Source organism: Coenobita brevimanus, chromosome 22, assembly GCF_032717465.1.
Source record: "Coenobita brevimanus isolate Jiangsu-jjx chromosome 22, ASM3271746v2, whole genome shotgun sequence".
In the NCBI taxonomy this organism is placed as follows: Eukaryota; Metazoa; Arthropoda; class Malacostraca; order Decapoda; family Coenobitidae; genus Coenobita; species Coenobita brevimanus.
In genome coordinates this window covers 307,682-334,336 of record NC_136975.1, presented here as the reverse complement: position 1 = coordinate 334,336, position 26,655 = coordinate 307,682, and the positions used below count along the sequence as shown (strand labels likewise).

The 26,655-nt window shown below is 42.3% G+C and overlaps 1 protein-coding gene across 1 annotated transcript in view; it reads left to right on the top strand.

Annotated features, from left to right (window-relative positions):
- Positions 1-25,785, top strand: part of DIP2 (disco-interacting protein 2) — a 611,941-nt gene extending 586,156 nt beyond the window's left edge. The window contains exons 23-24 of the mRNA XM_080266752.1: positions 2,570-2,701; positions 22,685-25,785. Of these exons, the coding sequence (XP_080122878.1) occupies positions 2,570-2,701; positions 22,685-23,728 (1,176 nt within the window). The 3' untranslated portion in view covers positions 23,729-25,785. The remainder of the gene's footprint in view (positions 1-2,569; positions 2,702-22,684) is intronic.
- The last annotated feature ends 870 nt before the right edge of the window (positions 25,786-26,655 follow it).

Genomic DNA, 26,655 nt, shown 5'->3' with positions numbered 1-26,655 from the left:
TTCACCACACACTCCATCAATTCCTGGGGCTTTCCCTGATTTAACTGTCTTCATTGCTTCCACAACTTCTATCCTACTGATTTCTTCCTGTCTTCTCACCTCCCTCCTTCTTCCAGCCATTCCCCAGCCACTTATACTCGCATTACTTCCATCCTCCACGTTCAACAATTCCTTAAAGTGTTCTCTCCATCTGCTCACTTTTTCTCCCTTCTCCACTAGTAATCTACCATTTTTATCCTTCACTCCCCTGCTAACTCCACTTCCACCCTGTCTTACTCTTTTCACCTCTTTCCAGAACATTTTCTTACAGTCCCTCCACTTTACACTCAAATTCCTTCCAAATTCCTCATCCACTCTCTTCTTACTCTCTCTTACTAATCTTTTCACCTCTCTCTTTCTTTCTACATATAACTCTCTCTTCCGCCTCTCAACTTCTTCCACGCCCCTATTTCTCATCCATTCATTGTATGCTTTCTTCTTTTGTGCCACAGCCCGTTTCACCTCTTCAGTCCACCACGCTGTTCCTTGCACCCCTCTCCGTCTTCTCTTCCTTCCACACACCACATCACATGCTGCACATATTTCTTCTGTAAATATTTCTCCTGATACTCTATCTTTTTCTCTCTTTTATCCAGCTCACTCACTTTCAAAACCTCCCTGCCACACCTAACCCTCCTAGCACTCACCCATCTCTTACCTACTCTTAACTTTCCCTCCACTTGGTAGTGGTCAGACACCTCCACCCTCCCCTCTCAGAACTCTCACATCCAACAATCTTCCTATTACATTCCTAGACACAACCACATAGTCCATCAAAGCTCTATCAACAACCCTTCCACCCTCCTGTCTCACACATTTATACTTATAGATATCTTTCTTCTCAAACAAAGTATTTCCAATCACCATCTCTCGCTCAACACACATCGCTATCATTCGTTCCCCATTTTCATTTCTTCCAGGTACACCATGCATACCAACTACACCTTCAACTGCTACATTTCCCACTCTAGCATTCAGATCTCCCATCATTACCACATTCACATTCGTTCCAAAACTCTGCAGACACTCATCAACATCATTCCAGAATGACTCCCTCTCTTCTTCATCCCTTTCACTACCGCCCACTCACAAACACCCACAACTCACGTTCAAATTTCGCTTTCACCCACATCAGTCTCGATGACACCTCCTGCCATTCAATCACACACTGCTGTACTTCCGGACTCACTAAGAATGCTTTATGCACTCCACACTCCCTTATAAAATGCCATAGTAGGTACTGGTGATGGAAGTAAGCTTTTAATTTGACTGAGGTAGTAATAAAGAATAAATTGAAAGTGAAGTGTTAAAAGTTATTTAAAGGTAAGACTAAATGAAAGAAAGAGAAGCATTATGAGAAGTATTGTATTGATGAGGACAGAAATTGGTGGTTAGGAATGGCTAATTATGAAATTGGTGGTTAGGAATGGCTAATTATGAGAATTTTATATTCTCAGAAAAAAATACATGGTTAAAAATGCTGGTTCTTTAGTTATCATAATTATGAGAGAAAAAGGATATCTCATTAACAATCAAGAGCAGCAGAATCAATGTAAACGTCACCGGCCATTTTGACATAGGTTACTGCACAGGACTTTGAATGTTAGTGTCTAGCAGCCTATGTTTTGGGGGTCAGTTTCTGGAATTTTCGCACATGTTTATTTTCTCACCTCACATTGATTATAGGTAGGGTTTACCTGTCTGCTGAAATGGCGAACAGGCAAATGAAACACATGCAAATGGAGGGGTTATTGTAGTGAGGGTGGAATGAAGTGGCATGTGAAGGATCTGATGGACATGTGGAGTTTTTGTTGAGTAATACCCTGGTCTGTCTATCTGAGCAGACCCACCAACCACAGGCAAGCAACTGCCCCACAGGGCCAAAGTGACAGGTCAGGTGAGAGAACCAAAAAGAGAGGAAGGGAGACACAGAAACAGAATGCTGAAGGTGAAGGAAGATATAGGCAGCACTACACCACATCATGAGTGGATGATGGTCACCACCATCTGCCACCCAGAATAAAACTAGCTAGCAGGGTATTCTTAGTGTAAAACTAACTTAGAGTATTCTCAGAAAAGAAGACAGCTGGGAGTGGAAAGCATCAGTAAGGAAGTAGATAGGAAGAGGTAGAGGTGCTTGGGACATGTTGAGAGGATGGACCAGTTACATGTAGAAGTACTGAGATACTAGCCCATCTGTAGAGAGACAGACTGAGGAAGGCTTGAGATGAGATGGTGTGTGTTGACGTCAAATTTGGAAATATTAGTAGAGACCTAGTGAAGAATAGAGCACGGTGGAGAAGTGCCATCTGATGGAAAATGATATAAATCCAAAAAAGGATGATGGTTTGTGATGATGATGATGATTGATAGTGATAATGGCAACTGCAACAACATCATTGATGATGATGATGATAGCAGTCATTTTTAAATATATCTGAGTGTGTGCCATTAATGTTTTCATTAATCTTATCCAGTGCTTTCAGTCAGTTGCTGTAATTACTATATGTTGTCCACCATTCTTTGACAGGTTGCATGTGAATTGTACCCCTCCCGTGTTGTGGCCCTCTGTCTGGACCCCTATTGTGGCCTGGGTCTGGCTCTCTGGGTTCTTTCATCAATCTACTCTGGCCACCAGTCCATCCTCATACCCCCAGGAGAGGTAACTTTTAACTCAGGCTGTGTTCTATCTGTTCAGTAAGTGTTTTCAATTCTAAGATCTGTACAGTACACAAATATATATCTGATTCTGTTGTCATAGGCTTTTTGCTCAGTGAAAAAATCAAGACACTAGTTTTCAAACTACTCTTTTGTTTTGGGTGTAGCAGCCGTGGCTCAGTGGGTTAGAGCGCTCCACTCTGACCAAATGGTTGAAGGATCGAATCCACCCAAGGGTCATTGGTAGACATCAGGAAAGTCATCTGGTCATAAAATGCCACACGTTCCAATCCAAAGTCCTCTACCCAGGGGCAACATCTTAGCTCTTCGGGGATACCTGGCGTAAAACCATTTTTTTTTTTTTCTCCTTGTGTTTTGGGTACAGTATTCTTTTTTGGCAAAAGTCAATTCCTTTGCCAATGGTATGTGTAAAAAACATATTTATCAACTCTGAGTCCTGTAGGCATGCTATAATTTACCCATCTCCAAGACAAGCCCCCATATCTCAGGTATATCAGCACCAGCACCTGGATGCACTGAGGCATCCATGGTAGCATAAATTTTCTTCTTGTTGTCATGTATGTTATGAATTGTATACATGCAAACATATTGTTTGAGTGATTTGGGTTTCAGTAGCACGGTCTTTGTCCAGTTCCTACTGTCCATGTTATTTGATTCAGTGTATCTATCTATAGCCCAACGCCCTAATCCCGCAAATGGTGGCCGCAGACAAAACGCCTCCAAGTCACTCTGTCACCCTCCATTTGACTCCCCTCCCCCCAACTCACCCCCCTCTCCCTCATATACCTCTCAACTCCAACCCTCCACCTCATCCTCGGTCTACCCCTCCCTCTCCCTCCCTCCACCTCACCTACATACACCCTCTTAGTCAGTCTTTCATTCTCCATTCTCTCTCCACATGTCCTTATATATATATATATATATATACACACACACACACACACATATATATATATATATATATATATATATATATATATATATATATATATATATATACACACACACACACACACATATATATATATATATATATATATATATATATATATATATATATATATATATACACACACACACACACATATATATATATATATATATATATATATATCATTCATCATCATTCATTGCCAGACGCCATGTATCCCAGACAGGGTGGCCAAGGGCTTAGAGTTAATTGTTTTACAGGGAGGGGCACTAATCCTCCACCAACCCCACTTGACGTAGGGATGCCAACAGCATCTGGTGTTCCCAGGCGGTCACCCATCCAAGTACTGACCAGACCCAACGTTGCTTATATATATATATATATATATATACACACAGGCATATATGTACCTATCTATGTATCTATCTATGTATCTACTATATAGTAGTATCATTTATAAAGGCTGGTGGTGGATGGGGGCACCCATTATCCACTCAGTCAGTGTAGGATGTCTTATGGTCTCTATACTGAGTGACAAGCCAAATGGTTTCCTGTACCCGGGATACCATTTGCTACGATGGGTGGTTACCATATAACTGGGGTTTTTGGCCGGGTTAAATGTCCCCCACATTCTTCTATCTAAAATTACTTGATCATGGAAGTTGTTTCAGAGAGCCTCGGAGGGCCCAATACCTGCCCAGGGCCCCAACCAAATAGGCAGATGCACATGGCCATGTGGATTGTGAGAGGTGTGAATGAGGAGAGCAAGAGGGTAGAAGTGGTGAATGTGCTCAAGAGTGCAAGATATGCCATAATGGCATTGTGTGAAACAAAGATGAAAGAGTGTGAAGTGGAGGAGTGGGAGGGTGTGAAATGTGTAAGATCGGGCATGAATGGGTGAGGAAGATGCAAGGAAAGTTGCTTTGTTGATGAATGAGGTGTGGCAGAGTGGAGTGAGTGATTACAAATGTGTCAGCTCGAGGTGTATGTGTGTCAAGTTCAAGTTTGAGAATATGAAGCAGACAGTGATTGTAGCATATGCATGTGTGCAGACAGGAGTGAGAGAGAGAAAGACAGTTTGGGAATGAGCTGAATGAAGCAGTGGGAGAAATGCCCAGGAGCTATAAAATGATGGTAAAGGGCGATATGAATGGAAGAGGAGACACATCCTGAGGATAACATAATGGGTTGTAATGGAGTACCAGGAGAATATAATAATGGAAAGTGACTGAAGTATATGTGTCAGGAAAGGAGTTGTGCATTTGTAACACATATTTCAAACACAAAGATGCAGATGAATATACATGATATAGAGGGAATAGGGATTGTGTTGAAAGGAACCTGATTGATTACATGCTCATAGAGAGGTTAATGCTGGGAATGGTTGCTGATACGAGGGCCGCGAGAGGACAATTTGGAGATCTGTCAGATCATGTGATTGTGGTGAGAAAGATCAAGCTGAGAGGAGTGAGGTGGACCAGGAGAGAAAGGAAGAGTCAGGGAGAAAGACTGAAAGTTGAGAAGCTGAAGATCAAAGAAATGGCAGATGAATACAGGACCAAAGTAGGGGAGGAGTTAGAATCAGTGAATTGGAATGAAATGGATCTGGACAGCTTGTGGAATGCATGTAGGGATTGATTAGTTAGAAATGCTAAATTGGTGTGTGATGTGGCAAGAATAACAACAAAGAAGAAAAGTACAGCATGGTGGGATGAAGAGGCTAAAAGAGCAGTGGAGGAAAAGAGGAAGAAGTGGCAAGAGTGGTTACAGGACAGGGTTTAAATTGGAGTAAGAACTGAATACAGTATATTGAGAGAAAGAAGCACATAAAGAGACTAGTGAAGAGGAAAAAGGAGGAGGTAAGAGGTGATCTAGGAAGAAAAATGAGTGCGAACTACTCTGAAAATAGGAAGTTATTCTGGAAAGAGGTGCGGAAATGTAGAACTGAAAGCAGAAAGAAATGTGAAGGTGTGAAGGATGTAGGTGGTAGATTGTTAACCCATGGGAATGAAGTAAGGACCAGATGGACAGAATATCTTGAAAGCCTGATGAATGGGAATAGAGAGAGCAGAGTCACTGTAAATTTGATTGGTTTTGGGGGTGTGCAGAGAAGGAATGCAGTGCCAGGAAACATGACCCTCATACAGATGAAGAGTGCGGTGAAGCAGCTAAAAGATGGGAAAGCAGCTGGGGTTGATGAGGTGTGTGCAGAGATGATTAAGTGTAGTGAAGAGAGTGGAATGAAGTGCTTGTTGGAGATATGTAAGAAGGCATGGATGAGTGCAACTGTGCCACCAGGGTGGAAAATGGCCGTGATTGTAACCCTGGACAAAAATAAGGGCGAGCGAAGTGAGTGCAAGAATTATCGTGGCGTAAGTTTATTGAGTGTAGTAAGGAAGGTATATGGAAGAATTATTATAGAGAAAGTAAGAGGAATATCAGAATCCCTAGTGAGTGATGAACAGGATGGCCTTAGAAGTGGCAGAGGATGTGTGGATCAAATATTTGCAGTGAAACAGATAGTGGAGAAGGCCTGTGAAAAGGACTGTAAGATGTTTATAGCATTCATTGATCTGGAAAAAGCATACAACAAAGTAGACAGAAAAGGATTGTGGAAGGTTTCACACATGTATGATGTAGATGGTAAGCTGCTAGGTACTGTCAAGAGTTTTTATGATGGTAGTGAAGTATGCGCAAGGGTTAATGGGCATGTAAATGAATTGTTCATGATTGGTGTGGGTGTGCAACAAGGTTGTGTAATGTCCCTGTGGTTGTTCAATATATATATATGGGTGGGGTGGTGAGAGAAGTAAAAACATGAGTAATGGAGAGGGGATGCCATTGGTATTGAATGGTGATGGATGGAATTGTATGATGATGATGCAGTACTGCTTGCAGATACTGGACAAGAACTTGGTAGACTAGTGCAGAGTTTTGCTGACGTCTGTGGGTGTCGTGCCTTGAAAGTAAATGTAGAAAAGAGTAAAGTGATGGTTACTGGGAGAGAAGGTGACTCCCAGTGCTATGTTACAGTGAAAGGAGAGAGACTGGACTTGGTGAGAGAGTTCAAATACCTGGGTACAGTGATAGAATAGAGAGGAAAATGTGCAAAAGAAGTGGAAAGTAGTGACACAAGTAAGGAAAGCCGCTGGTGCAAAGAAGGCCTTGATGAGAAACAGAGGCTTGATTGTTGCAGAAATGAGTAAAGTGATTATTATTGAGAGAGAAGGTGACTCCCAGTGCAGTGTTACAGTAAACGGAGAGAGACACTTGTTGGTGAGAGAATTCAAGTAACTGGGTACATTGATAGAAATGATAGGAAAATCTGCAAAAGAAGTGGGAAGTAGAATGACACAGGGAGGGAAAGTACAGAAGGCTCTCAATCTTCGATCGGTTTTAGGACTGAAAAAAATGATCGAAGTGCGATTTGTCAAAGTGCGAACTGATAAACTTATGGAAAGTAAATAAATGGGAATAGCATGTTGCCGACAAACCTACATCAACTTTTACGTATACATTTATACCCACCCGAAATCATAATACAACCTTATATTTGCTTGTATGTAGTACATACCGGTATTTACTTACTGTTAGCAAGAAAAGCAAGAAATACAGACTGAATTCACTTTGAAATAGAAAGAATGAAGCTTATGTGGTAGAGTGTTGGTTCCAAGGCGGTGGTTGTGTCACTGTTGCCAGCCACCACTGTCACCCTCGCTGTCATCACTTGTGCTCGCCCCAACCCCGCGTGAGTGAACACCTGCTTCCTTGTCCTTGTCCCAATCACCATGGCCACTGCTGTTGATGCTTTCACTGCCTCCATCATCATAATCGAACCCCTCAGAGTCGAGAACATCAGGCAGTTCGGTGTCTAAGTCATCGGGGTTAACCTGTCCTGTTTCAGACTCATCTATATTTTCAGTTGCCTGGGCCGCTCTCTGTCTAGCTTTGAAGAAGTTGGTGGTTTTTGTCTGCTTCTGCTCGTTCACCTTGGTGTTGTAGACTTCCATGAAATGTGCATTGATGAAGTCAGAGTGTTTATCGATTTGGTTGGTGTCCATCCTGCCATTGACAATATCCCTGGCCTTCGCCAGGTGTCCCAGAGCCTTGGAGAGTTGTTGGACAGTGAGTGGGGCAGGTTTAGGGTCCGGTAGAGGCATGTCAGTCTTTTCGTTATCCTCTTCTTCTCTGATGAGATCTTCACCAGTGCCCAATCCTTCACCACTTTCACCACCAACCAGTTCCCTCAAAACTTGCCTGTCATCCACACTTGAGAATCCAAGTGCTTGAGTAATAGATGCTACGGTGTCAGCAAGCAGGTCTGTCTGACATTGGATTTTTGTTGCTCCTGCTGTTTCTGTCTGTTTCTCTGGCTTCAGTAGTTTTTCCCATGCATGGTTAATTGTAGCTTGTGTAATATTATTCTAGGCTTTTCTTTCCTTTACAGGTGGCTTTACATTGAATGACAAGTCAAATGGTTTCCTGTAAGCCAAGAAACCATTTACAACGCTGGGTGGTAACCATATAACCAAATCATCCTTGCTTCCTACGTGTCAGCAAGTGGGTTGGTGGAGGATTAGTGCCCCTCCCCGTAAAACAAATAACTCAAAGTCAAATGGCCACCCCTTACGGGATTATGGCGTCTGACAATGGATAGATAGATAGATAGTAACAGTAATGTCCACAGCATTCTTAATTGTGAACTTCTTCCAGAAATCCTTGACAGAAATCATGTCCTTGGCCGGTAGAGGAGCTGGTATAGTGGCAGAGGAGCTCGTAGAGGGGCTGGGGGAGATTGGAGGTGGAGGGCGCTGGTTTGTCTGTCTCATTGTCGGTGTCACTTTTACTTTCTTGGGCTGCAATTTCGGCAATTTCTTGCTCATTCTCAGTCTCATGGCGCATTTTGCCATGCAGATACTTGTAATATAGGAGCTTCACATTGGCTATTAATTCTTGATCAAGGGGCTGAATTTTTGAGGTAGTGCTGGAGGGCAGGAAGACAACCTGGACATTGGGGTGCCGGCCAACCAAAAACTTGGCGTGCCCGGGGGCATTATCCGAAAAAAGCAGCACTTTGAAGTGCTCACGACATTTCTTTTGTGCGTCGGTGACAAAGCAGGTGTCGAACCATTCAATTGATAAGGCAGAGGTCATGTAAGCTGAAGCACTTGTCATCCAGTAAACATTTAGCTTTGTCATGTCTTGATGTTTGTATGCTCGGGGTTTTTTATATTTATGTTTGACTAAGGGCTTCATTTTGTGGGATCCGCAGGCATTACAGGTAAACAACAAGCTTATCCTGTCCTTGGACAATTTGACCCTCTGTGCTTGTTTTTCTGTTTTCTTGATATAAGTTGTCTTAGGGGAACGACGCCAAAATAACCCGGTCTCATCACAGTTGTATATTTGATGAGGGTTATATCCACCTTCCTCAATCAGCTACTTGGCATAAGCTGAATAGCTGTCGGCTGCATCACTATGAGCAGAGGAAATTTCTCTGAGATATTGTGCACATTTTATCCCACATCTCCTTGAACTTTTGGAGCCATCCAACAGAAGCTGTGAACGTTACGGGGTCAGCAATTTTCTTATCACAGACGGCCTTGTAAAAAATTTTTGCTTGCTCACGGAGTTGAGGCCCATTTACACTAGCTGTCTCCTTGGCTTGCCACTGCACCCATTTGTCTAAATATTGTTCCATAGTGGCCACTAGATGAGTGCAAAGGGACGAGTTCTAGGTCAGCCTGCATTGCCCAAGCTCATTCCCACTAAACAATTTCTTGGCAGTCACTTTTCATTGTAGAAATGGTGCTCTGGGGTAAACCTGTTAGATGCATAATTTCATTCACTCTGTGTCCCTTATCCAGTAAATCAAAACTCGTTCCTTATCTGCTGCCATATACTTGTTGTGTTTCGCTCCTTTCCGATACTCCTTTTTTGTCCCTTTGCGGTAGTCTTAAGGAGCTCTTTCCCACCACCACCCTGTCCACTGCCACTGGTCATAGTTTCCATTGTACTTTTGATGAAAGCGAATGAAGAACAGGTACTTTAGTCACAAAAAAGAATAGACGAGTTTCTGGTCAAAATTTTTTTGAAGTTAGATACTTGTATGGGTAAAAAAAATGCAGAAAATAACTGTGTCAACCATTATTTCCAAATAAAATGTGCAGAAACATGAAAAAATAATAAAGTAGCCGAAAAATCACGTGACTCTGAAACGGCCTGTGATTGGTCGTGAAGTTGCTACTCACACTGAGGCAGCATAGTCTGCTTTGTTTACATTTAGCCAGCATACACTGTGCTTACTTCTGACCTCTAAGAATGTCCAGTGACAAGAGGAATAATTGCTAATGTTTCATTCCAGTGTGTAAGTGCACTGACAAAAGCACAGCAGGGAAATTATTCCTCTGTATACTAGCCAATAACAATAAACGAAAGCAGTGGTGGCTGGCTGCTTGTCGGAAGTTCCCAGTGCTGGAATGCAGTCTCTACTGTTGTGAAAATATTATATTCTTCACCATATAGGTTCATACACACCTGATTATCTGAAATTCGGTTAAAAAAAACTGTGCTTAATTTAACTATTCTATCCATCTGTTGCCAAACATCTCAATCCCGTACAGGGTGGCCACAAACAAATTGCCTCCACGTCGCCCTGTCCCCCGCCATTTCACTGCCCTGCTTCCAACTCACACCCCCCTCTCTCATATATCTCTCCACCCCATCCCTCCATCTCATCCTCGGCCTCCCCCTCCCTCTCCCCCCCTCCACCTCACTCACATACACTCTCCTTGTCAGTCTCTCACCCTCCATCCTCTCCACATGGCCAAACCACCTCAGTGTGTTCCTCCTAATGCTTCCTATCACATCCACATCCACACCACAACACTCCTTTATATCCTCATTTGTCAGCCTGTCTCTCCATGTGACTCCACAGGCTCCTCTTAAATAACTCATTTCGACTGCTTTCACTCTTGACTTGTGTCCTTCCAACAACGTCCAAGCTTGACTTCCATACGTTAGAGTTGGTATCACAATTCTGTCATGTAGTAACTTTTTCACTTCCATGCTCACTTCCCTGTTTCTTATCACTGCTTTCAAAGAACCAGCAACCTTTCTTCCTTGTTGTACCCTTTTAAGCACTTCACCCTCCAAACTTCCATCCTTACTCATCACACTAACCAAGTACTTTAACATACTCACATTTTCCATTTCCTTACCATCCAACCTCACTGTACATTCACTGACTTCACCTCTCTCAAAGACCATCACTTTACTTTTCCCTACATTCGCCTTTAAATTCCGTTTCTAACACTCTCCCAAACTCATCCACCAAGCCTTGCAGCTCCCCTTCGTCTTCACTCAACAACACAGTATCATCTGCAAACAACAGTACAGGGAGTTTCTAAACCCTACCCTCTCTCACCAGGGCCACTCCAACATCCACTGCCCTTCCATGTACCTCTTTTATTACCCCATCCATGTACAGATTGAACAACCGTGGAGACATGACACATCCTTGTTTCAACCCAACCTTCAAAGAGAAAAATTCACTCAGTTCACCATCCAAACGCACTGCAGCCTTCGCACCATCGTACATACTCTTCACAGCATTCAACAACTTCCCATCTACTCCATATATTCTTAATACTTTCCACAATCCTTGTCTATCCACCCTGTCATATGCTTTCTCCAAATCCATGAAAGCCGCATACAACTTCTTTCCCTTCTCTAGAATCTTTTCCACTAATGATCTAAGAATGAATATCTGATCTTCACAACCTCTCCCCTTCCTAAAGCCTCCCTGTTCTTCTCCAACTAATTCCTCTTTCTTTCCCTAACTCTGTCAATAAGTATCCTACCATACACTTTTCTTATTACACTAAGAAGACAAATTCCCGTATGATTACCACATACTTCTTTTTCCCCTTTTCCTTTGTACAAGGGAATACTTATACCTGATTTCCAATCCTCCGGGACTCTACCTTCCTCCCAGGCCAGTCTGCACATCTTCCACATCCATTCTACTACTATCTCTCCCCCATGCTTCAGCATTTCACCACACACTCCATCAATTCCTGGGGCTTTCCCCAATTTAACTTTCTTCATTGCTTTCACAACTTCTATCCTACTGATTTCTTCCTATCTTCTCACCTCCCTCCTTCTCCCAGCCATTCTCCAGCCACTTATACTCACATTACTTCCATCCTCTTTGTTCAACAATTCCTTAAAGTGTTCTCTCCATCTGCTCACTTTTTCTCTCTTCTCCACTAGTAATCTACCATTTTTATCTTTCACTATCCTGCTAACTTCACTGCCACCCTGTCTTACACTCTTCACCTCTTTCCAGAACATTTTCTTCCAGTCCCTCCATTTTACACTCAAATTCCTTCCAAATTCTTCATCCATTCTCTTCTTACTGTCTCTTACTAATCTTTTCACCTCTCTCTTCCTTTCTACATATAACTCTCTCTTCCGCCTCTCAACTTCTTCCACACCCCTATTTCCCCTCCATTCATTGTATGCTTTCTTCTTTTGTGCCACAGCCTGTCTCACCTCGTCATTCCACCACGCTGTTCCTTGCACCCCCCTTCGTCTTCTGTTCACCCCACACACCACATCACATGCTGCACGTATTTCTTCTGTGAATATCCTGCACACACCTTCCACGTCCCCCATCTGCTCCAATTCATATTTACCCAATTGTTTTGCTACTTCTCTCTTATATTCTGCCATTTTCTCATCCTCTTGTAACCTTTCCACTCTCATTGCAACTACTCCTTCTTCCCGTCCTTCTCTTCTTCTATTTCTCCATCTTGCTTGGATCTTGATACTGGCCACATCAAGTAGTGGTCAGAAAGTCCACTCCCCCCAACCTCTATAAGCTCTTGCATCCATTACACATCTTCACATCCTTTCATCCACACACACATAATCAATCATTGCCTTCCTTTCATTCAGTTCACCACCCACTCTTATCACTCGCCATTTATTAATAGAATATGTGGAGTCAGAGTGAAAACGTGCTAAGGTTAGCGGGTATTTCTACTTTAGATCGCCAACGCCTTGACAGACTTCTGTTTTGCACAGATACTTATTTAAAGTGCAAATAAGTGCATTTCTGTGTTAAGTTAATATTTATACAAAGCAGAAGTCTGGCAAGGCAAACTGTTGAGCTAAAGGAGAAACACTTCTGCTAATTTTAGTGTGTTTTCGCTGTGAATCTGGATTTTTTAAAGGATAAAATTAAATACAAAAATTTGACAGGATTTCGGATAATTATGTGAGTATGAACCTGTATGGTGATAAAATCTATAACACTTACCAATTAAAAAGTGCTAATTCGGTGTTGATTTGGTAAATGACTGCCGATTCGGTATTTCATCACACTCCCCTGAAGTATTGTAGTTCAGAGTCACTGAAACTTTTTTTCAGAAAACTAATAATGAAGAGGTCAAATATTAAATATTCATGAGCATAATACCATTATAAACTTATACAACTGATACTGTATGGCATACATTTAACACTTTGCACCTCATGAGGTACGAGCACCGCTCGGGAATGGTGTATCTGTAAACTACTTCTGGTCGATTTCAGTATACTTACCTAACAGGTACCATCCATTTACACCATGAAAAGTATTCCTTCACAACATACCTGAAGGGGGTAGTTTGGATCTGTGGTGGCCATGTAGGTACAACTATTATCTCTGTTACTGGTAAAGTATTGTGTGATGGACTGGAGCGTCGTCTGCAGCATGAATGTTGACGTCATCGCCAACATGACAGCTGCTCCCCTCCAGCCGCAAAGAATTAAAGTTATCACGTCTTGTTCAGTGCAAATGATAAATTAAATTAAAAGATACGTATACTGTAAGTTTTTAAGAACATGGCAGAGTGCACTGGCCATGTTTACCCAGAACCAGCAACATGTCTATTCAAATGTTTGAATGAGGGCAAGCATCAACAAGTGGCTGGTAGGTGGCATGACAGATGAGCATCGACATGCACTGGCCACCCGGCCTGGGTGATAAAAGCACGACTTTTGAAATCCAAGCACGAATTTTGGACGAGCGGGCAAGTCCGATCGAGGTATGAAATACTGAAGTAAGATTAATCGAATATCGAGAGCCTTCTGTAGCTGGTGCAGTGAAGGCCTTGATAAGAAACAGAGGCTTGAGTGTTGCAGCTGCATGAAGCTTACATGAAGGAGTGTTAATGCCAACTTTAACATATGGATGTGAGACCATGGTATGGCATGATAATGAAAAGTCAGGCAGAGGAGATGTGACTGCTGAGGATAGTATGTGGAGTACAGAGAGTGGATAGGATACGAAATAATGTGATTCGTGAAAAAGATGAATGAGGAAGTCTGTGGACGCCAGAATCGAATAGAGAGTACTGAGATGGTATGGTCATGAGGATCGAATGGATAACAATAGAGTGGTGAATAAGATACATCTGAGCGAATTTGAAGGAGGGAGGAGGCAAGGTAGGCCAAGGAGAAGGTGGAGGGTTATGATGGATGAGTGTGTGAGGAAGAGAGGTTTGGAAGTCGGTGAGGCTAGGGAACTGATGTGAGATTGAGCTAGCTGGATGAATATTGTGAGGAGAAGCCCATGATCAGGGAATTGGCACCCCTTTTAAATGTGACAGCGTCTGGATTGACTCTACTGGATACATTTATGTGAAGCTACAGAACATGGTGAATGTTTTTGGCGTATCGTATAGATCCGGCCTTCCGGGGCTTGAATGGTGAGTGAAGGGAAGCATGGGCCATTGAATTGGGTAAATCTGGGTTGTCTGGACATTGCTACTCCACATCCTGTCCTAAGGTGGTAAAGGAGGTCCAGATGATGATGATGATGATCATCATCATCTCCAATCAAAAACACTCTCATTCATTTCAGACTTTTCCATGCATGCATCCACATTTGTTCAGAACTCTTCTTTCATTCTACTTGCACGATCTTGTGTTGGCACATACACACAGTCACCCACATTTGTAGTCCATCTTTCAATCTTACCCACACGGACCTTGAGCTGATGGATATTCTTCCATCACTTGCACACAACAATACAACTCCTTCTTTTGCCCTCTCATTCTCACCTGCTCCTGCACATATACCCCATCTATACTCCCATTCTCTCAGTCTTGCCTCTCTATATTTTCTCAGTTATTCCACATACAGTGGATTTGCCCAATCCCTGTATCTGTAAGCCGCAGATTACTAATCTGCTGTGCTTTGCCCAGCCAGGCCCCATTTTTTTTATTCCACGGAAAAACTAAAAAAACACAGTTCCTAGGTTCCAAAGTGGCTCATTTCTGAAGAGATTTATAATATCCGGGCACCCATGGTGTATTCCGCAGCTGCTAGCCAATCACAGACAACCTAGACCCAGCAGCCAATCAAAGCCTGGCCCTGGGGACAACTGTTCACACTACAGCTCCCATGTTTTCTTTACCTGCTCTCCCGCCAACCGCGAACTGTGTGTTTCCCCGTGAGTTCTGAGTGCTACCTTGCCTTTTTTTTTGTTGAGGTTACCTCTCCCTGGACTCTGTTATGGATGGTCCCAACCCCTCAAGATGCTAAGTTATCCCCAGACCCTACCCACCCCATCCACTTAAGCATTTTTGTCCGTTGGAGTGAAGCGAGGCTCCTTAATTATTGTTTATTTTCATTAAATACATACATTGAATATTTCTAAGATTGTCTGTTTGTGTTTGCTGTTGGCTAGTTAGGTTTAGGTAGGGTGCTGTAAGGGGGTTCCACGAAGGTCCAGACTAAATATCCTTTTTTCCCATTGGTTCTTAACTTTGTGAACCGCGGATTTCGTAAACCACGGGTAGGTACCAGTCTCTAATTGCCAGTGCTGGGCAGGTGCGCAAACACTTGCCCAAAGCACAATTTCGCACCATTGCGCTCTGGTGAATATCGTTTGCGCATTGCGCACCGCATGAGACCATGCGCAATATAGCGCTTGCGCACATGAAAAGGCAGGTGTGCAAGCGCAAATTTAGTTGTGCTTGCACAACTAAATTTGCTCTTGCGCACCTGCCTTGTGCACTTGTCTGGTGGATTGCGCACTGTGCTGCTCACTGTGCAATCCAAGGGACACATGGTCTTGGGAGCTTCCTGTATGTCTGGACAAGGAATAGGGGAGGCTCAGGCGGGTCGTGAGGTCTCTGCTGGGGGGAGGCTGGAGGGATGGAGGGTAGTAGCATTTCTTAAAATGTTTCAACAGAGATAATGTATTTTAATAATATTTTTTAAATTATTATGATTAGTAAATAATAATAAATTAAAAATACATGATTTATTAAAAGTAGCATATGCAATTTCTTACAAAAATCATTAAAACATTATTTAAATCAAATATCCGCAGCCTAATAAATTATTAGGCTGTGGATATTTGATTTACATAATATGTTTTAATGATTTTTGTAAGGAATTACACATTCTGTTCTATATCTACTGTATATTGAATTATTAAATACAACGTCTTGCGAAAATGCAGATAAAAGTAAAACTTGCAACATCACAGCCTTCGTTTCCCTGCCCCCGCACCTCGCAGCCTGCTCACTCCTCTGTTTGAACTTCCACGAGTGAAAAAATTATTACATGACAGTATTGTGATACCTACTCTAATGTATGGAAGTGAAGCTTTGACCTTGTTGGAGGGACAGAAGTCAAGAGTGAGAGCAGTGGAAATGAGTTATTTGAGAGGAGCATGTGAAGTTACATGGAAAGACAGACTGACAAATGAGGAAGTGATGGAGCATTGTGGTGTGGATGTGGATGTGATAGGAAGCGTTAAGAGAAACACTTTGAGGTGGTTTGATCATATGGAGAGGATGGAGAGTGAGAGGCTAATGAGGAGAGTGTATGTGAGTGAGGTTAATGGAGAGAGAGGGAGGGAGAGGCCAAGGATGAGATGGAGGGATGGAGTGAAGTATATAAGAGAGGTGGGTGTGAGCTGGGAGTAGGGCAATGAAATGGCAAGGGACCGGGCGATGTGGAGGCGATTTCTTGCTTGTTTGTGGCCAGTGGCCACCCCTTACGTGATTTAGACGTCTAGCAATAGATAGATAGTCTATCTATCTATCTATCTATTGCCAGACACCTCAATCCCATTTGGGGTGGCCACAAACAAATCGCCTCCAAGTCGCCCTGTCCCCCGCCATCTCACTGCCCTGCTCCCAACTCACACCCCCCTCTCTCATATACCTCTCCACCCCATCCCTCAATCTCATCCTCGGCCTCCACCTTACTCACATACACTCTCTTCGTCAGTCTTTCACCCTCCATCCTCTCCACATGGCCAAACCACCTCAGTGTGTTCGTCATAACGCTTCCTATCACATCCACATCCACACCACAACGCTCCTTTATATCCTCATTCGTCAGCCTGTCTCTCCATGTGACTCCACAGGCTCCTCTTAAATAACTCATTTCCACTTCTCTCACTCTTGACTTGTGTCCTTCCAACAACGTCCAAGCTTCACTTCCGTACGTTAGAGTTGGTATCACAATACTGTCATGTAGTAACTTTTTCACTTCCATGCTTACTTCCCTGTTTCTTATCACTGCTTTCAAAGAACCAGCAACCTTTCTTCCCTGCTGTACCCTTTCAAGCACTTCACCCTCCAAACCTCCATCCTTAGTCATCACACTACCCAGGTACTTAAACGTACTCACATTTTCCAATTCCTCACCATCCAACCTCGCTGTACATTCACTGACTTCACCTCTCTCAAAGACCATCACTTTACTCTTCCCTACATTCACCTTTAGATTCCGTTTCTTACACACTCTCCCAAACTCATCCACCAAGCCTTGCAACTCCCCTTTGTCTTCACTCAACAGCACAGTATCATCTGCAAACAACAGTACAGGGAGTTTCCAAACACTATCCTCTCTCACCAGGGCCACTCCAACATCCACTACCCTACCTTGTACCTCTTTTATTACCCCATCCATGTACAGATTGAACAACCATGGAGACATGACACATCCCTGTTTCAACCCAACTTTCAAAGAGAAAAATTCACTTAGTTCACCATCCACACACACTGCAGCCTTTGCACCATCGTACATACTCTTCACAGCATTCAACAACTTCCCATCTACTCCATATATTCTTAACACTTTCCACAATCCTGTCATATGCTTTCTCCAAATCCATGAAAGCCGCATACAACTTCTTTCCCTTCTCTAGAAACTTTTCCACTAAAGATCTAAGAATGAATATCTGATCTACACAACCTCTTCCCTTCCTAAAGCCTCCCTGTTCTTCTCCAACTAATTTCTCTGTTCTTTCTCGAACTCTGTCAATAAGTATCCTACCATACACTTTTCCTATTATACTAGAAGACAAATGCCCCTATGATTACCACACACTTCTTTTTCCCCTTTTCCTTTGTACAAGGGAATAATTATACCTGACTTCCAATCCTCCGGGACCCTACCTTCCTCCCAGGCCAATCTGCACATCTTCCACATCCATTCTACTACTATCTCTCCCCCATGCTTCAGGATTTCACCACACACTCCATCAGTTCCTGGGGCTTTCCCCAATTTAACTGTCTTCATTGCTTCCACAACTTTTATCCTACTGATTTCTTCCTGTCTTCTCACCTTCCTCCTTCTCCCAGCCATTCCCCAGCCACTTATACTCGCATTACTTCCATCCTCTACGTTCAACAAATCCTTAAAGTGTTCTCTCCATCTGCTCACTTTTTCTCCCTTCTCCACTAGTAATCTACCATTTTTATCTTTCACTCCCCTGCTAACTTCACTTCCACCCTGTCTTACTCTTTTCACCTCTTTCCAGAACATTTTCTTACAGTCCCTCCACTTTACACTCAAATTCCTTCCAAATTCCTGATCCACTCTCTTCATACTCTCTCTTACTAATCTTTTCACCTCTCTCTTTCTTTCTACATATAACTCTCTCTTCTGCCTCTCAACTTCTTCCATGCCCCTATTTCTCATCCATTCATTGTATGCTTTCTTCTTTTGTGCCACAGCCTGTTTCACCTCTTCAGTCCACCACGCTGTTCGATGCACCCCCCTCTGTCTTCTCTTCCTTCCACACACCACATCACATGCTGCACATATTTCCTCTGTAAATATCCTACACACACCTTCCACGTCTCCCATCTGCTCCAATTCATATTTGCCCAATCGTTCCTCCACTTCTCTCTTATACTCTGCCATTTTCTCATCCTCTTGTAACCTTTCCACTCTCCTTGCAACTACTCCTTCCTCTCGTCTTTCCCTTCTTCTATTCCTCCATCTTACTTGAATTCTAATTCTGGCCACCACCAAGTAGTGGTCAGAAAGTCCACTCCCCCAACCTCTATAAACTCTTGCATCCATTACACATCTTCGCATTCTTTCATCCACACACACATAATCAATCATTGCCTTCCTTTCATTCAGTTCACCACCCACCCTTCTCATCACTTGCCATGTATACCTGTGGATCATTTTATGCCTGAAGAGGGTATTGGCTATCACCAACCCCCTCCCAGCACAAATGTCCACTAACGCACTCCCATTCTCATCTATCTCAGCAGGCACACCCCACTCACCAACTATTCCATCCACCTTCACATTCCCAACTTTACCATTCATATCACCAATCAAAAACACTCTCTTATTCCTTCCAAACTTATCCATGCACACTTCTACATTTGTCCAGAACTCTTCTCTCACTCTTCTAGCACGATCTTGTGTTGGCTCATACACACACATAATCGCCCACATTTGTATTCCAACTTTCAACTTCACCCACACAGTCCTTGACCTAACTGATCCATACTGTCTTATGCTCCTCTTCCATCTTTTACTCACAACTATACATACTCCTTCCTTTGCCCTCTCATTCTCACCTACTCCTGCACATATACCCCATCCATACTCCCATTCTCTCACATTTTCTCCTCTCCATTTTGTTTCAGTTATTCCACATACATCCACTTTTGCACCCTCAAGCACCTGGACAATCTCTCTCTCTTTCACCTCATCATTCGCTCCCCTTATATTCCAGGTTCCAATAACCATGTCCTTTGTCCGGTCCTTGGTCGTCATCGTTTGGTCAGTCCTTGTCTGAGGCTTATTGTTTGTTTTTTTAGTTAGTTGTTTTCCGGGGAGGGGCACTAACCCTCCGCCAACCCTTTTATGACAAGCAGGGATACTTGGGGAGTATTCTTGAAAAATCCCCCTATGGAGCCTCTGTGATACAGTGGTAGAGTGTGCATTTCGTACATGGGTGAACCAGGGTTCGCTCCCCGCCAAGGTAATAAACTTTGGGAGTGTTCACCCGGCCACGTACTACATTGGCGGACACCAGGGGTGCTGTGGTTGAACCAGTGTCGCTTACTATAAAGTATGCTTGCACCCAGTCGGCTTGCGCGGGCCAATTACACTTGGTTCAGAGACTACACACACATCCAAAGCCACTCCAACACGACAATTACACTAACTAGCACTTCTCACCCTACATACAATCTCTGCTAGACAGCCTAAGCCACTTGGTAGAGATACATTGGCTGTATCGTCCCGACTTCGGTCGGGATAGGCCGGTCCTGCAGTGGATACTCAAACAGCTAATGATGATATATATATATATATATATATATATATATAGTATATTTAAGTAATATGTGGATATTTGTACATTTATGCAGTATTTTTTTTTTTTTTTTTTTTTATAACAACGGAGGAAGGAAAAACAAATGGGTAAAAAAAAATAATCCATACACCAGATTACTGGTGTCCTCTGTTCATAAAATATCTGTAACAGTTAGACTTGAACAGTTGTGGGTTGAAATTTGGAGGAAAACAACTCTGGGGAAGCGAGTTCCAGAGAGATGCAGTTCGGGGAATGAAAGAATTCTGATAGGCAGAAGGTCTGCAATATGGCTGAGTGACATTCCAGTCATGAGTGCTACCAGATGCCCGTGTAGCACGAGGGAAGGCATGGAGAGGTGGCACCATGGACGCAACTTCATCTGAGCATTTGCCAAAAAAATATCTGTAAAATAATGCAAGGGAGGCAACATTCCTTCTTACTTGCAGGGGAGGTAGTTTATATGTAATGGCAGGGTTGTTAATGATTCTAACAGCTTTATTCTGAATTTTGTCTTGTTGTCTTAATGCAACCTCTCCACAACCATTCCACAAGGGTGAGCAATATTCAAGCTGAGAGCACACATGACTCTTATAAATTATAGCTAACTGCTCATCGGCGAAGAAGTTACAGACTCCGTACAATAATCCAAGTTTCTTTGAGGCGATTTTAGCAAGTGATCTGACATGATAGGTCCAGCTGAGGGCACTGTTAAGTGAGACACCAAGAATTTCAATACTTTTGGAGATGGGAATATTAGTAGCATTGAAGGTAATGTGCAAATCTGGCAATATCTGTCTATTAGTAAACTGTATATATTTAGTTTTACTAGCATTAAAAGAGACAAGGTTGTTTTGTCCCCATTCACTGATTGTAGATAGATCTTGATTTATGGAGATGGCTGTACAGTACTGAGTTGAGAGGTAGAGATATTAGACTTTGTAAATGGATGTCTGAGTGTGAATGACCTATGTAGTGTTGAGTCATCTGCATATGAGTGAATGGGATTGTGAGTGACTGATAAGAGATCATTAATATGAACCAGAAATAGGGTTGGCGCCAGAACTGATCCCTGCGGCACGCCGGCGTTAATTGAGTGGAAATTCGAATATACATCATCTACTTTTACTCTTATTTTCCTGTCACTAAGATAAGAAGAAATCAAAGGAACAAAAGACGTTAGTCCATAGCAAGGGAGTTTGGACAGCAGGGAACGGTGCCACACTCTGTCGAAAGCTTTAGAGATATCAAGAGCTACTGCATGAGTATCTCCAAAAAGATCAATTGATTTATGGATGGTATGAGTTAAGAGATTGAGCATGTCAATGGTGGATCTTTCGTGGCGAAAACCGTATTGTCTATCACTAATTAAGTTGTTGGATTCAAGATGTTTAACAATATGCTTATTAATTAAAGTTTCAAATACCTTACCAAGAGAAGATGTGACAGCTATTGGTCTGTAATTGGAGGGGTCAGACGAACTTCCTTTCTTCGGAACTGGGTGGATATTGGCTTCTTTCCATGAGTTTGGGAATAAAGAAGTATGTATGCATAGTCTGAATAATTTAGCTAGGACAGAGGCAAGTTCAGGGGAACACTTTTTCAAAACAATTGGCGGAATTCCATCTGGGCCTGGAGCTTTGTTGGTAGGTAAATTGTCTAGGATGGATTTTACTTATCTTGTCTGTATTTTAAGTGGGGTAATACCACAGATGATACCAGCCAGAATGTCTCAGTACTGGAACTTGATTCTCCCGAAATTTTCATTCATTCATTCATTGCCAGATGCCATCTATCCCAAACGGGGTGGCCAAGGGCTTAGAGTTAATTGTTTTACATGGAGAGGGACTAATCCTCCACCAACCCCACTTGAGACGTAGGGAGAACGTTATGCCAACAGCATCTGGTGTTCCCAGGCGGTCACCCATCCAAGTACTAACCAAGCAACGTTGGGTCTGGTTAGTACTTGGATGGGTGACCGCCTGGGAACACCAGATGCTGTTGGCATAACGTTCTCCCTACGTCTCAAGTGGGGTTGGTGGAGGATTAGTCCCTCTCCCTGTAAAACAATTAACTCTAAGCCCTTAACCACCCCGTTTGGGATACATGGCTTCTGGCAATGAATGAATGAATGAAAATTTCGGGAGAATCAAGTTCCAGTACTGAGACATTCTGGCTGGTATCATCTATGGTAGAGTTTCTTGCAAAGGTACTAGCAAAGATATCTGCTTTCCCACTTGGGTCATTTGTAATATTGCCATCTGAAGATTTTAGTGGGGGAATGGAAGATGACTTGTTAAAGTTATTATTGAAAGAGTGATAGATGGATAGAGAGAGGTTCCTTCTTATTTGGCTCCATTTCCATTAAGTTTATTAATTTGTTGCATTATTTCAGGTTGAGATCAATCCATCCTTATGGCTAACAGCCGTTTCTCAGTACAAAGTGCGTGACACCTTCTGCTCATATGGTGTGATGGAGTTGTGCACCAAAGGCCTGGGGTCATCCATAGCCCAGCTCAAACAACGTGGTGTCAACCTGGCATGTGTACGCACGTGTGTGCTTGTGGCTGAAGAGCGACCGAGGGTTCAGCTCACAAATTCCTTCTCCAAACTCTTCAGTGGCCTCGGTCTCTCCCCTCGTGCTGTATCAACCAGTTTTGGATGTCGGGTAAATGTGGCAGTATGCCTACAAGGGGCCTCCTCGCCAGACCCAACTACTGTATATGTTGATCTCAGGTCCCTGCGGCATGATCGGGTCACACTTGTAGAGCGGGGGGCACCACACTCTATTTGCATCATGGAGTCTGGCAAATTGCTTCCAGGAACTAAAGTGGTTATAGCCAATCCTGACACCAAAGGACAGTGTTCTGATTCCCATTTAGGGGAAATCTGGGTGCAGTGCAACCACAATGCGAGTGGGTATTTCACTGTATATGGTGATGATGGTACCTCAAGTGACCATTTCAATGCCCAGTTAGTCACAGGTAATACTGGAGAGACCTATGCCCGAACAGGTTACCTAGGTTTCTTGCGGCGGACGGAATCTGTTCAGGCAGATGGAGAACTTCATGATGCAGTGTTTGTAGTTGGAGCCCTGGATGAGACGGTTATCTTGCGTGGGATGCGCTACCACCCTATTGATATTGAGGTGACAGTGATGCGGTGCCACAAGAAGATCTCTGAGTGCGCAGTCTTCAACTGGACCAACTTGTTGGTGGTTGTGGTGGAACTGGATGGGGCTGAGCACGAAGCACTAGACCTGGTGCCACTGGTCACTTCTGCTGTTTTGGAAGAGCACCAGGTCATTGTTGGAGTCATTGTGGTGGTGGATCCTGGAGTTGTCCCCATCAACTCGCGTGGGGAGAAGCAACGTATGCACCTCAGGGATGGCTTCCTTGCGGACCAGCTTGATCCAATATATGTGGCCTACAACATGTAAATATTCCACCACTTACACATTTGTGAAAAAGACATTTTCATTTCATTTGTATGAGTTTCTCACCCATTGTGATGAGCATAATTATGTCTAAAGTCAAAAGATAAGACAGGGAGTTAGAGCTTTTATATTGTAACATACACCTTGTGTGATTGTTATCATGCAATGGTTGTGAAGTTATGTAAGTTTGCTTTAGTCTAGCAGGATAATGACACAGACATTTAATGAGTTAAACTGTCCTGTTCAGGCATTGTTATTAGTCACAACAACAGCCACACGGATATTAGTGAGTCAAACAGAAATATTTGAAGAACCATCATGGACCTTTATATTTCTTGTCAAGCAGAAGTTTTCCAATTTTTCGGATGGAAACTTGAAATATTTTCTATTATTTTTAAGTGCCATGTGCAGCCTTTACGATTGCATTTGTAGTGTGATAATTCAAGTGAAATGAGTCAGTCATGAACTTTAGTAGATATATATTGATAGCTTGTGATAGTGTTTGTGAATTTATAGAAAATTTAATAGAAATCATATTGCTACGTAGATTTAATTGGTAATGCTATGAATGAATGCATTTGAAGTCATTATTGACCTGAGGTAATATTTGCCACTTATAGCCAATCAGTGTACATAGACATATTCTGGCTAAGACTCAGGCCTCTGTAAATATGGTACATTACCCTATTCCCTGTTATACTTACTTTAAAAGTGACTTTTTTTTTTTTTTTAAGCAGTTGTATGTGATGCCATTTGCAAGCGCAGTTACAGTGCTGCTGCTGCTTTCTGTCTGTCTGTCTCTGTCTGTCTGTCTGTCTGTCTCTCTCTGTCTGTCTGTCTGTCTGTCTCTCTCTCTGTCTCTGTCTCTGTCTCTGTCTCTGTCTCTCTCTCTCTCTCTCTCCCTAAAACACACACATACACATACATATACACATGAGATTTGTACATTTGTATAGAAGTAGATTTGTTCAGTTTACTCCCTTTGTGAACAAGAGCTTTGGTTGTCACAAAGTTCTTAGTGTCACATCACAGATTCAGAGCCCATAAGAAAGCTGTCACTTATTGCTGTGAGGTGTCAGGTTGCCAAGTTTATGTATGTTACTCACCAGATTGGCATTTTTTTCCCCCTCTGGTGGTAGCCCCCCCCCCTCCCATCTTTTTTTTTTTTTTTTTTTTTTCTCCAGGGCATGATGGGATTTTTATTGGGCTAGAGAGGTAGTGCAGCCTCAGTGAGACACACCCATGATGATGATGTAGAGACATTACAGATTTTATATGCAGTACTTTAGTAGCAGTTTCTCTTTTTATATAATTTTATTTCTTTGGTGCAAGTGAGGTGAACAAGGCTCAAGTTTTGTGCTGAATGACAATATTTAGACTTCATACAGTGCAGAAAACATTTTGTATGCCTATGTATGTACTGTTGAATTTTGGTTGATTAGTATATTAATCTGCCATGCTTCATAGATGGGTACTAAACTTTTTTGCATGTATAAAAATTCCCAATTGTCATGAAATGCCATATTTTGGAAGATTGTCATTTTTGTCCAAATAAAATGTAAAGTAGGAGCAAGTATTTATCTTGTATTTTCAGTTTTTATATGAAATGATCTCTATGCTTTCCAAATAAGATATTGATATGGAAAACACTTTTGTAGGTGTATTACTCCTAAGTCATTAATTATGATTTTTACTTTAAAATTTGTTGTCTGTACAGTTTAGATCAGTACTATTGTTTATAGAATTGTGAGTGTATTGATTTTAGTATTATGTGATTGTATAGGTGCAATGAATGTAAATAATTCAATCAAAAAAGATTAAAAAAAAAAAAAAAGAGAAATTCTATGTCTGATTGGATCAACAATTCCATGTAATCACTTTTTGGAGTGACTGAATGGAGTTCTATGATGCAGAGAATTTTGCGTTCTCTTGTCTACCACAGCTTTGAAATTTTAGAGTTTCACGAGCAGCTGCAAGTATCCTATGTTTTTGTATACTGTCTCTTACATACAGTACAAGCAATAAATGTCAATAAGAGCATGTGGTTTATATAAAAGGTGCTAATGCTGTTTCAAGGAGAATCCCAATTCTTCTGATGATTTTACCATGCATATTGTGGTAAGGGATTGGCACCCACCATCTCTACACTGGGTGACAAGCCAAATAGTTTACTGTAAACCAGGAAACCATTCACTGTACTACGTCGAGTGGTAATCACATAACCATATGACAGCTGGTGGATCGGTGGTTAAGGCACACTAACTGGATGGAACCTGTGAGGATTTGGATCTGAGGTATGGTTAGTGATTATTACTCACATAATGCCACTCAGGACTGAGCAAGGCTGGTCACCCAGACTTTAAATGTCAGGACTAAGTACCCTGTGCTCCTAATGCAGAAGTAAGGATTGAATGGTAGATAGATAGATACAATGGCAAGAAGTCATTTGAGAGTGGATTGTTGCCTGAGTGAAAGGTAGAGTATACTGGGGTTGATGATCATGATTTGTTTTTCATGATCAATCACTGATATTACAAAGGCTTATAGTAGCAGTATATGGTGTTTTTTAGGTGACTGTAAACTTTATTTTGGTAGGTTTTGGACTTGGGCAGCCCTGGGCCTCTTGGCTTGTATCCCCATTGTGCCCATGTTACACCATGTTGCTTAATGATATGCTTTTGGACAATGCAGCCTCGTATTAAGCAAGAAATACTGGTACATAATGTGGTGCAATAGGTACAGTATATGTGAGTTAGTTTAAAAATGGCAGGATATAGCAGGCCAAGAAGATGGGAGATGGTTTTCATGTGTGAGAAAGCAAGGTAATAAAACTTAGGCAGGAAATTAAGATGTTAGGATGATCTATGTATGGAGGAGCACTTGATAGGTTTGAGTTGACATCCCTATTAAAACTTGATAGTTAACTGGAT